The 12394-nt window shown below is 44.1% G+C and overlaps 1 protein-coding gene across 2 annotated transcripts; it reads right to left on the bottom strand.

Moving 5' to 3' along the window:
• Nucleotides 1–80: 80 nt before the first annotated feature.
• Pdzd9 (PDZ domain containing 9) lies at nucleotides 81–11389 on the bottom strand. Of its 2 annotated transcripts, XM_052200100.1 has the most exons (4): nucleotides 11359–11389; nucleotides 9544–9723; nucleotides 4922–5111; nucleotides 81–556 (listed from the first exon to the last, which is right to left on the bottom strand). In XM_052200100.1, the coding sequence occupies exons 1-4, from the start codon at nucleotides 11387–11389 to the stop codon at nucleotides 148–150; spliced, it is 810 nt and encodes a 269-aa protein (XP_052056060.1). In that variant the 3' UTR covers nucleotides 81–147. The 2 variants fall into 2 exon arrangements, with proteins under 2 accessions (XP_052056060.1, XP_052056069.1); XM_052200109.1 differs by lacking the exon at nucleotides 9544–9723.
• Between the last annotated feature and the right edge of the window lie 1005 nt (nucleotides 11390–12394).

Raw genomic sequence — 12394 nt, 5'->3', positions numbered from 1 at the left:
GAGCTGGTAATGGAAGAAGGCTTTTCTGTATTCATAGGAGAGCTGGAAAGTCATGTAGGAAATCTACAAATCAGCACCATGGTAAGGCATAAAAATTGGATGTTTAAACATAAAAAGTTCTATAGCCACAAATTTGCAAACCAATACCTAACCAAACTTTGATCCCTGTTTACCTTTGCCCTCCTCAACCTGTGCATAATCCTCCAGCCAAAAGGCATCTGAGATGGAGGAGGCAGCAGAGGAGGAGAGGGAGGAGGGGCAGGGGGAGGCAGCTTTGTCTTGCTCCACCATTGTCCAGTATGGAGAAGGGACCCTCAGTTCTTTCTTGTCATCCTTGTGAATTACTACGTCGCAGTTAAAGTCTTTGCCAACACTAATAGTGTGGTCCTTCTTTTTATACCCATGCCACTCTGTGGAGATTGACACTGGGGTCCTTACTGGGTGATTCCAGACTGACCGGGGGTACCTGTAATACTTCAGTTTTTTATCTAAAACTGCATCTTCATGGTCATCGCTTACAAAAGAGTCTTTTGCCTTCTCCGTTTTCTTTGGTGTGCTGAAATGAAGAGTGAATACAATGTATTCTTACTATCTTAACAGAGTTCTCTAACAGAATATATTAATTATAAACTATTTGTCCCATACGATTATATTTGGGGCTAGAAACATGGCCCATGTTAGGTAACTCAAAGCTGCCTGTAACTCTAGAGGACCCTATCCTCCCCTGGCCTCTGTGGACACTGTTCTCAACTTGCACACACACATACACACACAAACACACACACACATATAATGAAAACCATTGTTCTCCGTTTTTGAGAAAATCTAAAAGTACAAATTCTTCACTACCTTCTGCGCCACTGAAGTGTTAATGAAATGGATTCTTGACGTTTGAATACTTTCAGGTTTATTACTTTATGTGTGTGAGTGTTTCATCTGTATATATATGTATGCTGGTGCCCAAGGACAAATGAGGTTGTCAAGTCTGCTGAAGCTGGACCTGTAGATAGTCAGTTCCTAAACATTTAAAGTCCCCTAATACAGTTTATAACTTTTCTTTGACTCATAAATTACAGACATACAAATATACACATACTTAAATGAAATCAGGTTAGTATTTCTGGTTCATTGAAGAGGCTGCCCACCCAAGCTGTTCCCCACATGCATACACACACCTATTCCTATTCCCCACACGCTTATACACACACACACCCCTACCCTATCCCCTACTTTCAAACACTCATATCTGCCTACCTCTTCCTCCCAAGCACTGGGAAGTTTCTCTTTTTAGAAGTAGCATTAAGCTGCAGTGATGTTTGTTAAAGACTCATATTCTAAAGTGCCTTTTAATTTTTTTCTCAACCAAAAATATAAATCTTTCCTAAATTATTTGACACTGCTTTTATTTATATATTTATAATATACTATATTATATCTGAAGGGGGCAGCTGCTTTCCCACTCAAGCCTGTGCCATCACCACATGGGAACACAATTCCATCTCATTTTTCAGGAGAAATCAAAGACACTGATTCTATTTAAGAAATATTTGCAGATTTGGTAACTAATTCAAATACTTTCATTTAAAAAAAAAATTTGAAGGGATGGAGAGATGGCTCAGCAATTAAGAGCTGGCTGCTCTCCTGGAGGTCCTGAGTTCAATTTGCAGCAACCACACGGTGGCTTACAACTATCTATAATGGAATCAGATTCCCTTTTCTGAAGTGCATGAAAACAGAGCACTCAGGTACATAAAATATATAAGCAGATCTTTTTAAAATTTTTGAAATATGCAGAAAAACAAACCAAAAAATTAATTTAAAAAAAAATCACAAAAACCATTATGGCTATCCCTCAGGTGAAGAAATACTGTTTGGGGTACTAGTTAAACCTCCCACACATCTTCCTTGCTAAGTCACTACTTTTTGGGTGGGATCTGTACAAAGCACACCTGTGAGCTACATCTGACCATTGACTCCCAAGCTTGAGCATCTGAAGTAAGGTTGATATGTAAAGATCATTGTCTAGTCATGGTCCTTAGCTGTATTTCTGAGCAATGCACAGGTACAGAAACCTGCTGTTAAGAAATCCTGCTGAAATTAAGGGCCATTCTTGTAGCAAAGCACTAGATTTAACATTGTAGAGAGAGTCTCATGTTCTAAGCATCTCTGGAACACTTTCAGAAGGGTCCCTTGTAATTCTATAAGCTCTCAGGGAGTTAGTTAGAGGTCAGGGGGATTGTCAAGTTTTTCATTCTGGATGAATCACACAGGTTTAAGAAAACAAGAGTGACTCTTCTTGTCTTCATGGAGTTTACATTTTCCCAGAGATGACTAATCATAGCAATGATTTAATTAAAACTGGAATCATTATGGAGAGACAGTGCTATGAACACATGTGACAGGTGGTTCTGGCTGCACTAACTCCCCTGTAGGAAGGCCAAAGTTTGCACTGAACCTTAGGGTAGAAATGAACAACAGTGTAACTAACCATGGTGTAGACAGAAGAAAGAGTGTGAAAAGCTGAAAGCCCAGACACATAGAGGGATGGAGACAACTGAGAATGGCTGGGGCCTGGGGGGGAAAAAGAATCCAGCCTAAAACTTTGGCTTCATGACTAGACAGAATATCCCAGCAGGATACTGGCGGTCTCGGTCTCCGTCTCGCAGTTTGGGTGTGAAATGAACCCCTAAGAGCCTGGGGCTGAGCACTTGGTCCCAGCTGCTGGTGGTATTTGGGGAGTTGGAAACTTGAGCGGGTAGAGCTTAACTGCAGAGATAAGTCACTGGGGAATGCTCTCTGAGATATGCTGTCCCTTACCCTTTCTGCCACCATGAAACGAAGATGCTCTTCAACCACACAGTTCTCACCGTTATGTTCTGCCAAAGCATATGGGACCAAATGACCATTGGCAAACCCCTCTGAAACCATGGGCCAAAGTAAATTCTTCAGTACTCAGGTATTTTGGTCAAATAAATGGGGGGGGGGGGTGAGAATAATACAACTAGCTTTTGATTTTAAGGATAAATTTGAGGAGCTTGCCATACATCTAAATGGAGATATTAGTTTGCAAGTGCTTAGTATATGGAAAGTAACAGAAGCCACAGCTACCAAGACAACCTAAGAAACTGAGAGCCAAAGACCAAGCTTTGAGGAACTCAAGTTGGTTAAAACACCAAGCAGAAGAACCCAAAGGTAAAAGGAAAATCAGCAGAGAGTGGTCTCAGAAAACTAGGGAAGATATGTCGAGGGCAGGAATAAAGGGAATGGGTAGTTGGAAAGAGTCTAATTCTGTTTAAAAGGTAAGCGAAACACCCAAGCAGTGGTGGGAACCAGCTTTAGTCCCAGCATTCAGAAGGCAGAGGCAGCAGATCTCTGAAATCGAGGTCAGCCTGGTCTACAGGGAAAGTTCTAATTCAGACGGCACTACACAGAGACCAGTAAAATAAAAGGTATCAATATCTAGATAGATAGGTACACATACTTGCACACACTCATGGCAAGCAAAATAAAAAACTCCATTGGAATTCCGGTCTGAAGGTGGCAGATAATCCAGGAATAGGCCTCAGCTGAGAAGAGACAGCAATGCCTGTGTTGGATGCCGGGATGTGCTGCCTGAGGAAATGGGAGCTCTAACAGCTTTTCATCAAATGAGGACAGAAGGAATTAGTGTTTACTAAGAAGGTGGGGCCTTATAAAGGGCATTATGCTGGTTGGGTTTTGTCAACTTGACACAAACTTAGACATATTGGGAAAGAGGGAATCTTAGTTGAGAAAATATCTTCCTAACATTGGTCTGTAGGCATATCTGAAGTATTGCATTAATAGATGGTATGGGTGGGCCCAGCCCAGTGTGGGTGTTGCCACCCCTGGGTCGGTCATTCTAGATGGTATAAGAAAGCCAGTAAGTAGCATGCCTCCACAGTCTCCAGTTCCTCCCCTGACTTCATGTGAATGATGACCACGATGTGGAAACATAAGCAAAATAAACCCTTTCCTCTGCAGATTTCTTTTGGTCATGGTGTTTCATCACAGTAATAAAAGCCCTAACTAGACAGGTATAAATGTTATTCAGAACGATCCAGAAAGTTACTACAAGAAAGAAGAGGAAGTAGGATTCTCAGCACTGTGTGTGCATGCCCCTGTGGTGGTGCTTGGCACCAGGTATCTTCCTCTGTCGTGCTCCAGCTTTCTGAGAAAGGGTCTCACTGAACCTGCAGTTCACCAGTTGGACTAGACTGGCAGCTGACCACCAAGCTCTGCGGTTCTCCTGTCTGCCCTGCTGCTGCTGGAATTAGACGTGTTCCACCACACTCAGCTTTCACATGGGTGCCCAGAATACAGATGCAAAGCCTCTGCTTACACAGCAAGCACTTTGCCCACTAAGCCAGTTTCTCAGCCCCATCTTAACCTATGTTTTGGGGCTAGACTGGCTGTATTGGTACAGTGTAGATAGACTTGGAGACAGGGTACCCATTAATGACACTGATTCATTTTCTAACCTGAGTTGCCTTTATAACACTCCCCCATATGACGTCCTGCAAAATGTCCTTTGTAGAAGAATGTTATTCTGGGCTGGAGAGATGGCTCAGCAGTTAAAAGCACTGACTGCTCTTCCAGAGGTCCTGAGTTCAATTCCCAGCAACCACATGGTGGCTTACAACCATCTATAATGAGCTCTGACGTCCTCTTCTTATTTATATGTAATTTATTATTTATATGTAAGAACACTGTAGCTGTTCTTACATATAAATAATAAATTTTAAAAAAAAAAAAAAGTTTAAGAAAAATGTCATTCACTAAGCCCTGGCAGTGTCACCAACTCCCTCATAGCTGTTACCATTTGATGATCCTCACATTAAATCAGAGAGATGTACTTCACAGGCCTGGGTTTCATAACATTGTCCTAAAGTAAACTACTTACTGTGGGATTGGAAATTTGGTCTCAGGGATTAAATCATACACATCTTGCCATTCCTGGGGTATTTCAAGAAAGCCTCGGTAAACCTTGATTTGTAGCATGGTTCCTATGGTAATATTTTGCAAAAGCTTTAAAAATTCACGGAGGGTATATCCTAGCACATTGGCATGTCCGACACTAATCAGAACATCACCTGTAAAAGGAGAACAGATAGAATAACGCTTGCAAAGAGCTACACTAATCAGGAGCTTTACTGCAATATTTTAAGGGTCCGTATGTTTGGTTCATCGTGACCAAAGCAAAACTCTCTTCTGACATGAGTGTTCTTGGCTTGATAAGATGCTTCAGTAAGTTTCTAAATAGCTGTCTAATGTATTTGGAAGTTCTTAGCTAAACAGAGGTTAAACTTCAAACCATAAGCATAGTACATGCTATACCTAGTAAAGAGAAGCCACTTCCCATCCTGCCTGCGTGAGATTTCCAGGCTCCCCACAGCAAATAGGCTAAATTGGGCACCAAGGCTTCTGTTTAAATCTTCTGCCCCTTCCTAAATTAAATTGAGCAAATAACTGTATGATACATTAATTGGCTTGTATTAATTATGCGTGTGATGTGTATATGCAGGATATGTGTTGATTCCAAGGAACCTAAGCTTGCGCCGCTCTCACCCCCACCTCCTCAGCATATCCCACTACAGTTGGTTCAAAAGACTGAGAACGGCCACAGGTGGCATGGGGAATTGTGATTGTCAACCAAAGAACTTCTGAGTACCCAGCAGCGGGAAAGAGATCTATCTATATCTCAGCAACAAAATCCCAGGTCCACAAAATGGAAGCTAAGAGGGTCAGTTATTCACTTAGCTGTGAATGGACTTAACCACCCCACTGCCTGCTCCCAGCAGCCACCATGAAGACCTGTAAACTGGACCCGCTCACTAGGCATTCCTGCCTGGGTCACTAGACCTGCATTGGGATGACAGGAGTGTCCAGATTTCTGTAGCCTGTGGTCTCTCCCGCATTTTCCAAGCCTGGTTCTCCAGATTTTCTGGCAATTCTGACAGACATTGCCCTAAATTATGTGCCTTAACAACAGTTTCCTGTTGCTTGCAATAAGGAGCATGAATATTAATATTCAGCAAAGCCTGTAAGGAGAAATACAGAAGGTTCGCCCTTAAAGGATAGATTCACTCTGGGGAATTTTTAGTTTTCAGTGCTTCTCAGTGGGGAGCAGATAAAGTCTTGAGAGTATTACTGGCATGGGCAAGGCCACGGCAAGGACCCCAGGTGAAGCTCAGAAGTATGCTAAGGCCTTCCTTTGCTCCAAATATGAACATGTCGACCAGTGTGCAAAAACTAGCCACTGCAGCTCCCTCGCCTTGGATAGCTGCGGCCTGACACTCCCTCCTTGTGCAGTACATAGGCAGTACCCTCCATCAAGAGAGTGAGTACAGCCATCCAACCCCAGCTTCTCTGCCTGCTGTTCCCGTTCCCTCAGTGTCTGTAGCACCTTCATCCCTGTATCGCCCCGTCTGTGCGTCTGTGCGTGTGAAGCTAGGCGCCCCCAGTGAGCTTCATTCCAAGACACTAAACCCAAGCTTGGAGAGAAGGGTCAGGAGACTGATGACACTTTCCAGCATCCTAATCAGGAATTACACTGATCCTGGGGGAGTGTCCAAGCAATGCCAGGGCCACATTGCTCTAGTGCCAGATCCTATCAGAAACAAAAGTGATCACTGTTCTAGAAAGTCTGAGCGAGCCTCCTGCATTGGCTTTGAGAAGTGGATGGGAATAAAACCAGCCACATTCTGATCTGGACACAGTCATGCACCCTTGTAAAACCAGTGCTCAGAAGGCTGAGGCAGGAAGATGAAAAGTTCAAGGCCAGCCTGAGCTACGTGGTGAGACTGTCCCCAAAAGCAAGCAAGACAAAAACAAAAATACATCCTGAAGCTAACTTCGAACTTCAGCAAGGCTTCTCTCAGAGCTCAGTGTGGAACAGCTGCCCTTCCTGCTGAGGTTAATTACAGTAACAAAGTTACCCTCCTAGGATGAGCACATGTGCCTGATGTTAAAGGGGCTGTTTATAGCTAAAAGCTATGGTGTGGTGTTCCTGCTGCTTAATTATATTGTAAGAGGGTGACTTTTATCAGGAGGACAGAAAATAAACAGCTGAATTCCCTGACTATTCTGGCTTTAAACCAAATGTGTCAGGGTATGAATGTGGTTGTTCTGTCATGAGACAGATAATGCCTTTCATAGATACCAATTTAGTACTTGTGAACACCAACTTCATCATGAATTTTTTTCTACTTTAATAGACTGTAAGAATGGCATTGTATAGGCCTGTTTAGTTGCATGTATTTAAGTTAACTGCGCAACAACCGCGCCACTTCTGAAAGATGGGTCTTTTTCTCTGTTCCAACTAGGATGTAAGTTGTACACATTTCATATGATTACTATCACATTTTTTGGGGGGTGGGAAGGTTGGATGTTTTGGCTTTTTGTTTGTTTGTTTGGCTGGTTGGTTGGTTTTTGGCTCTCCACTGTTAACAACATAGGACCTGCACATGGAGAGGGATTAAGAAAATGTAGCTGGATAGAGGAGTCCATGAGCCCGGGTATGGCTGACTGAATGAATGAAGCCAGCGCATGGCTAATGACCACTGTCAAAGCCGTGTCAGTAAGCCAAAGCTATAGTAAGAGCTTTATGAAACAGCCACAGAAAACCAGCATCAAATTAGCAAATCAGGATACAACACCAAAGACAAAGAACTTTAGAGCATGTGAGTGAGAGATAACAGGGAGGCAAGAGTCAAAGACAGCAACTCTCATCATCACTGTCAAAAACAGTGGAAAAGCAGACTGTGAAACCTAGACACTGAGTGGTACCTGATGGTCACACAAACATCTGCACTGAAGTCTCACTGCTTTCCAGGAGAGCCAGGGCTACACAGAGAGAACCTTTGAAATTAAAAATCTTTTTAAAAATTTAAAAAACTCACTTCTCCTTAGGCCATTGGTAACATGGTATGAGATTCATAGGAGGTCATGGGTTCAAATGTGGCCTTTGACCACAATCCTTATACATGGGTTTGCACCCCTTCCCCGTACACACACACACACACAATCGTTTTATATAATATACACACACACACATACAATTATATGTATAATGTTTGGTTTGTATTTGGAGTTTTTTTTAAGACAGGGACTCATGTAGCCCAGGCTGCCTTTGGAGGCCTCCTGATCCCCTCGCATTCACCTGCCAAACGCTGGTGTGACGGCGTGTAGTCCCTAATTACCTCTTGAAGTGCCCAAACTGCACTATCTACATTCTAGGGATGCTGCAGACATTTTGAATAACAGGAGTGCAAATACTTTGTACAACACCTGGGACAGATACTCATTCACTGTTCATTCCTTAAGTGTGGACACAATAAATGGGTCAGCATTGTGGGTAGGTCACAGTGGATTAAAAGCTGAACTCAAGGCTGAAGAGATGGCTCAGTGGTTAGGAACAATTGCTACTTTTTCAGAGGACCTGAGTTTGTTTCCAGCACCAGTGTCAGACAGCTCACAATTGCCTGTAACTCCAGCTCCAAGGGACTTGATGCCCTCCTAACTCTACAGCCATTGCACTCATGAGCACAGAATCACACACACTAATTAACCATAAAAATAGTTTTTAAAGTTGAACTCTAGATTGATGCTGACCTCAGAGAACCCACTAGTTGTAGCCTCATAATGAGATTCTAAGTCACATTCAGATATCAGTAATGCTATATTTATATGTTGATTTAGATAAGCAGTATGTCCCCTAGGCTCAGTTATTTAAACAACTTGTTTCCCAGTTGCTTAGAGCCTTGTTGGAGGAATTATGCCACTCAGGGTGACCTTCGAGAGTTTATAGACCCTCCCCATCTCCAGTTTGTCCTCTGCTTTCTGTATGTGGTCAGATGTGACCTCTCAACCTCCTGCTCCAGTCACCTGCTGCTCTGTGTCCCCTGCCATTAGGGACTCTCCCTTTAGAACCACGTCTCTTCCATACACATGTTGTTCAAAGAAAGCTAGAGCCGAGGAGCTCAGTGGGCCGAACAATCATGAGGGCCAGAGATCAGGCACCCAGTACCCAGCACATGTCTGGTCACGTGATGGCCCACCTGGAAGCCATCGCACACTGGATGGTGAAATTAGCTCAACTGCAGGCTCCAGGCTCACATGAGAGACTCTGTCTCAAGATATATATAATGAAGGAAGAACCCCATCATCAACCTTTGCCCTCTCTATACCACTCACACATACACATGCAGAAAAAATAATTTTAAAAGACAACTAGCTCTAGAGAAGCCATAAGAATGAGAACTAAGTGGCATGTTTCTAGAGTTCTTATTTTCAAAGCTCTTCACAACATTTTACCAAATCCTAACAGCCTACAACAAAGATGGGGTTCTCCCAATCTAGATACAAGGTCCCTAGAGTGTCATAGGAACCATAGATAGTGTGTAACTGGAGTATATGAATGGCGCCAACTGGGACATGGGAAGATTTCAGATGGTGTCATATGTCATGCGGTCATGCTGACTCCCTGGGGCAGGTGGGAAGGAGGCATGTGGAAACCACAGTCACCTGGCTGGAGTATTCCGTCACTGGCTGCAGCCCCTTTATTGATGAGGTGGCTAATCTGGAGGTAGGACCCATTCTGGATGATGACCAAGCCCAAGCCCAGGTGGCCCACCGTAAGTTTGGTCTGAATCACTTTGTTCAAGCTTCTTACAGAAGAGTCGGCCTTGGAGCTGTATCCTTTTTCTAAGAGAACAAAGGGAACTTGTTTCAGTGACTTATCAAGACAACAACGTGGCAGTGGTGCTTTGGAGTTAGGAAAGTAGACTTCAGGGCCCTTTCACAGTCATCCTGCTTTTCAGTTTCCCTTTTGAGAAAATGAGTGTTGAAGCATTTGGAAAAGCATGTGGAAACTAAACAGGACGGGTAAAGGGCTGTTGTACAGTCCTAGTAGTCATGGGCGTTTAATGTTGGTTACTATCACCCATTCACTTGACAAGCATTTATTGATGCAAGCAATGTGCTCTGTCCCTGGATTAACTATGGTGACCTAGATGGGCTTAGCGCCCGTGTGGGTCTTACAGCCTAAGAGAGGACGCAACTGTCAGTTATGTAAACCCAAATTGGATACTAAATAAGAAGAAAAGGCCAGAGAGCTCTCAAGTCAGACAACGGGGACCTAAGTGTCACACAGGGAGAGGAACCGGCTTTCCCTGAAGGGGTAAATATGAATCAGAGTGGAAGTAGCAGCTAGCGGGGTAGGAGGGAGCAAACAGAATCGAGGGTCTGAGGCAGGAGGAAACCAGCCTTCGTGGGGACGTCAGGAGCAGCATCGGATGGGGAGGGGTCACGCTGCCTGGCAGATGGGCTGCTATCCAGGTCTACCTTAAGGAAATCTTGGAAGTAATTTAAGCTGGACATGATCAGGTTGTCATGGTTTTGAATAAAATCACCGTGCTGGCTGCCGTGTGGAGCCCAGAATGGAGAGAAGACATACAAAACAGAGACTGCAGTCACTCAAGCATGCCGCAGCCTGGGCCATATAACATCTGGGAGGAAAGACACCGATCTGTTTCACACACAACTCCTTCTGCAAGGGCTAGTGATGCTCTGAAGTTCACTGGGTCTCAGGCAAGTCTGTGTGACTATGGTATTTCCAGGGTCGCTGCTAAGATGGTAGTCCCCAGCTTCCCATGCCCAGCAGTGGGGACTCAAGAGGCTCACATCTATTCTCAAAGCAAATGTCCTTGTTGGACAACTCCAACAACATCGGTTGGAGAACTGACGCTTACAAGTTAAATGTACTTATAATCTTATTTCAAAAATACAGCAATGGGGTGGATGAGATGGCTCACCTGGTAAAGGTGCTTGCAGCCAAGCCTGACAGCCTGCCTTCAGTCTCTGGGACTCACGTGGTAGGAAGAGAGAACTGACTCCCACAAGTTCTCCCCGAGCCGCCCCACCCCACACACGAAACATAATTTTAAAAGTTTAAAGCGAGCAGAGTGAAAGAAATAACAAAAAAAAAATCTCTACACATGGTTCCATGTTTAGCCACTGTTCATGGAAAAAGCAAACTTCTAGAAAACAAAGTACAAGAAATGGGAGTCAGCAAAGGGCAGCTGCAGGGCAGTTTAGGGGAAGCGAACACGTTTTCTTGTTCGATCGTAGTAGTGGTCAAGAATGTTATGTATTTGTATGATATGTAAACTCACAGAGCTGATCTGTCTACTAAAGAAGAACATCACGCTGCATGCAAAGTTATATCTCCAACAAACAATGGTGAGAGAGTCCCGTGTGTGACCGCCCGTTTTACAGGAAGGGCAAATTTAGGAAGACTTGGAACCCAAGGCATCACCCTTGTCCTGTTTCCCCGTTTACCAGTTTTGCTTTTGAGGGAGCCCTTCTCCATTGCTCAGAGCAGGGCTCTCTTGATCCTCCCAGAGCCTAGGTTGGAATCTGTCCCAACTTCCAACAGTTTGGAATCCTCGAGGCCCCAGATGAGGACCGCAGGCCACGGGGAAACGTGGGTCCGTTCATCTCTTTAAATGGCCGCCAGGGGGCGCTGCAAGGCTGCTTCCCAGCTTTTGGGCAGCCCGATAGTTGCCACAAGGCTTCAGTAGACCCTGGAAAAACGTGGCACGTGTGAAAATTACTCTAATGTAGAGTATGAAAATTACATGGAAATTTTTTTCTGCAGGAATGAGCAGAGTGCCTGCTTCATATAAGGCTCTTCTCATTGTGGGAAAATACTGGAGACAGGGCAAGAGCATAGAAGGGAGAGGGCCTCCCTCCATACGTGAGCGACAACACTGCTGGGAGACCACAGAAGACCCCAGAATCCCCGGAATGGTGGTATTCAAATATTGTTATATCAACGGCTGTAGCTGCCGTGCCAGTGTACCTTACTCATGTGTGTTTTATATGAGAAAGGGCCAAGAATGGCCTGAAACAGTGAGTCACTATTAGACACAGATTATTGCTTCCTTCTATTTCCCAAAATAATTCCTCCTCCCCCACAATTCACTCATATGACAAAAATCCACTGGAAGCCACTGTGTGGCTTGTGGGGATGCTGAGGACAGAAAAGTAGATGAGATGGACAGGAACTTTACCCTCCTGGAAATTAAATTTCCTTTTTTTAAATCCCCACTCCCCCCAAGACAGGGTTTCTCTGTGTACTCTGCCTGCCCTGGAACTCACTGTAGAGCAGGCTGGCCTCAACTGCCTCTGCCTCCCAAGTGCTGGGGCTAAAAGCACAAGACACCACTGCCTGGCTAGAACTTTTCTTTCTTTCATTCTGTCCCTCCTCTTCTTCCTCCTCCTCCTCTTCTAGACATGTTTTTTTTTTTTTTTTTGTTTTGTTTTTTTTAATGTAGCATTGGCTGTCCTGGAACTCAAACTCATAGAGATCCAC

The sequence above is a fragment of the Apodemus sylvaticus genome, chromosome 1, assembly GCF_947179515.1.
Source record: "Apodemus sylvaticus chromosome 1, mApoSyl1.1, whole genome shotgun sequence".
Lineage (NCBI taxonomy): Eukaryota > Metazoa > Chordata > Mammalia > Rodentia > Muridae > Apodemus > Apodemus sylvaticus.
Note: the sequence above shows the minus strand (reverse complement) of the source record. Positions and strands in the feature narration are given on the sequence as shown.

Coding starts and splice junctions, on each gene's coding strand:
- Pdzd9 (XM_052200100.1), bottom strand. CDS start 11,389: ATGGAGAAGGGCTCCCTCAAAAGCAAAACTG. Junction 9,724..11,358: donor CTCCCTCAAAAGCAAAACTG/GTAAACGGGGAA, acceptor TTGTTCTCTTAG/AAAAAGGATACAGCTCCAAG. Junction 557..4,921: donor ACCAAATTTCCAATCCCACA/GTAAGTAGTTTA, acceptor TCTTCATTTCAG/CACACCAAAGAAAACGGAGA.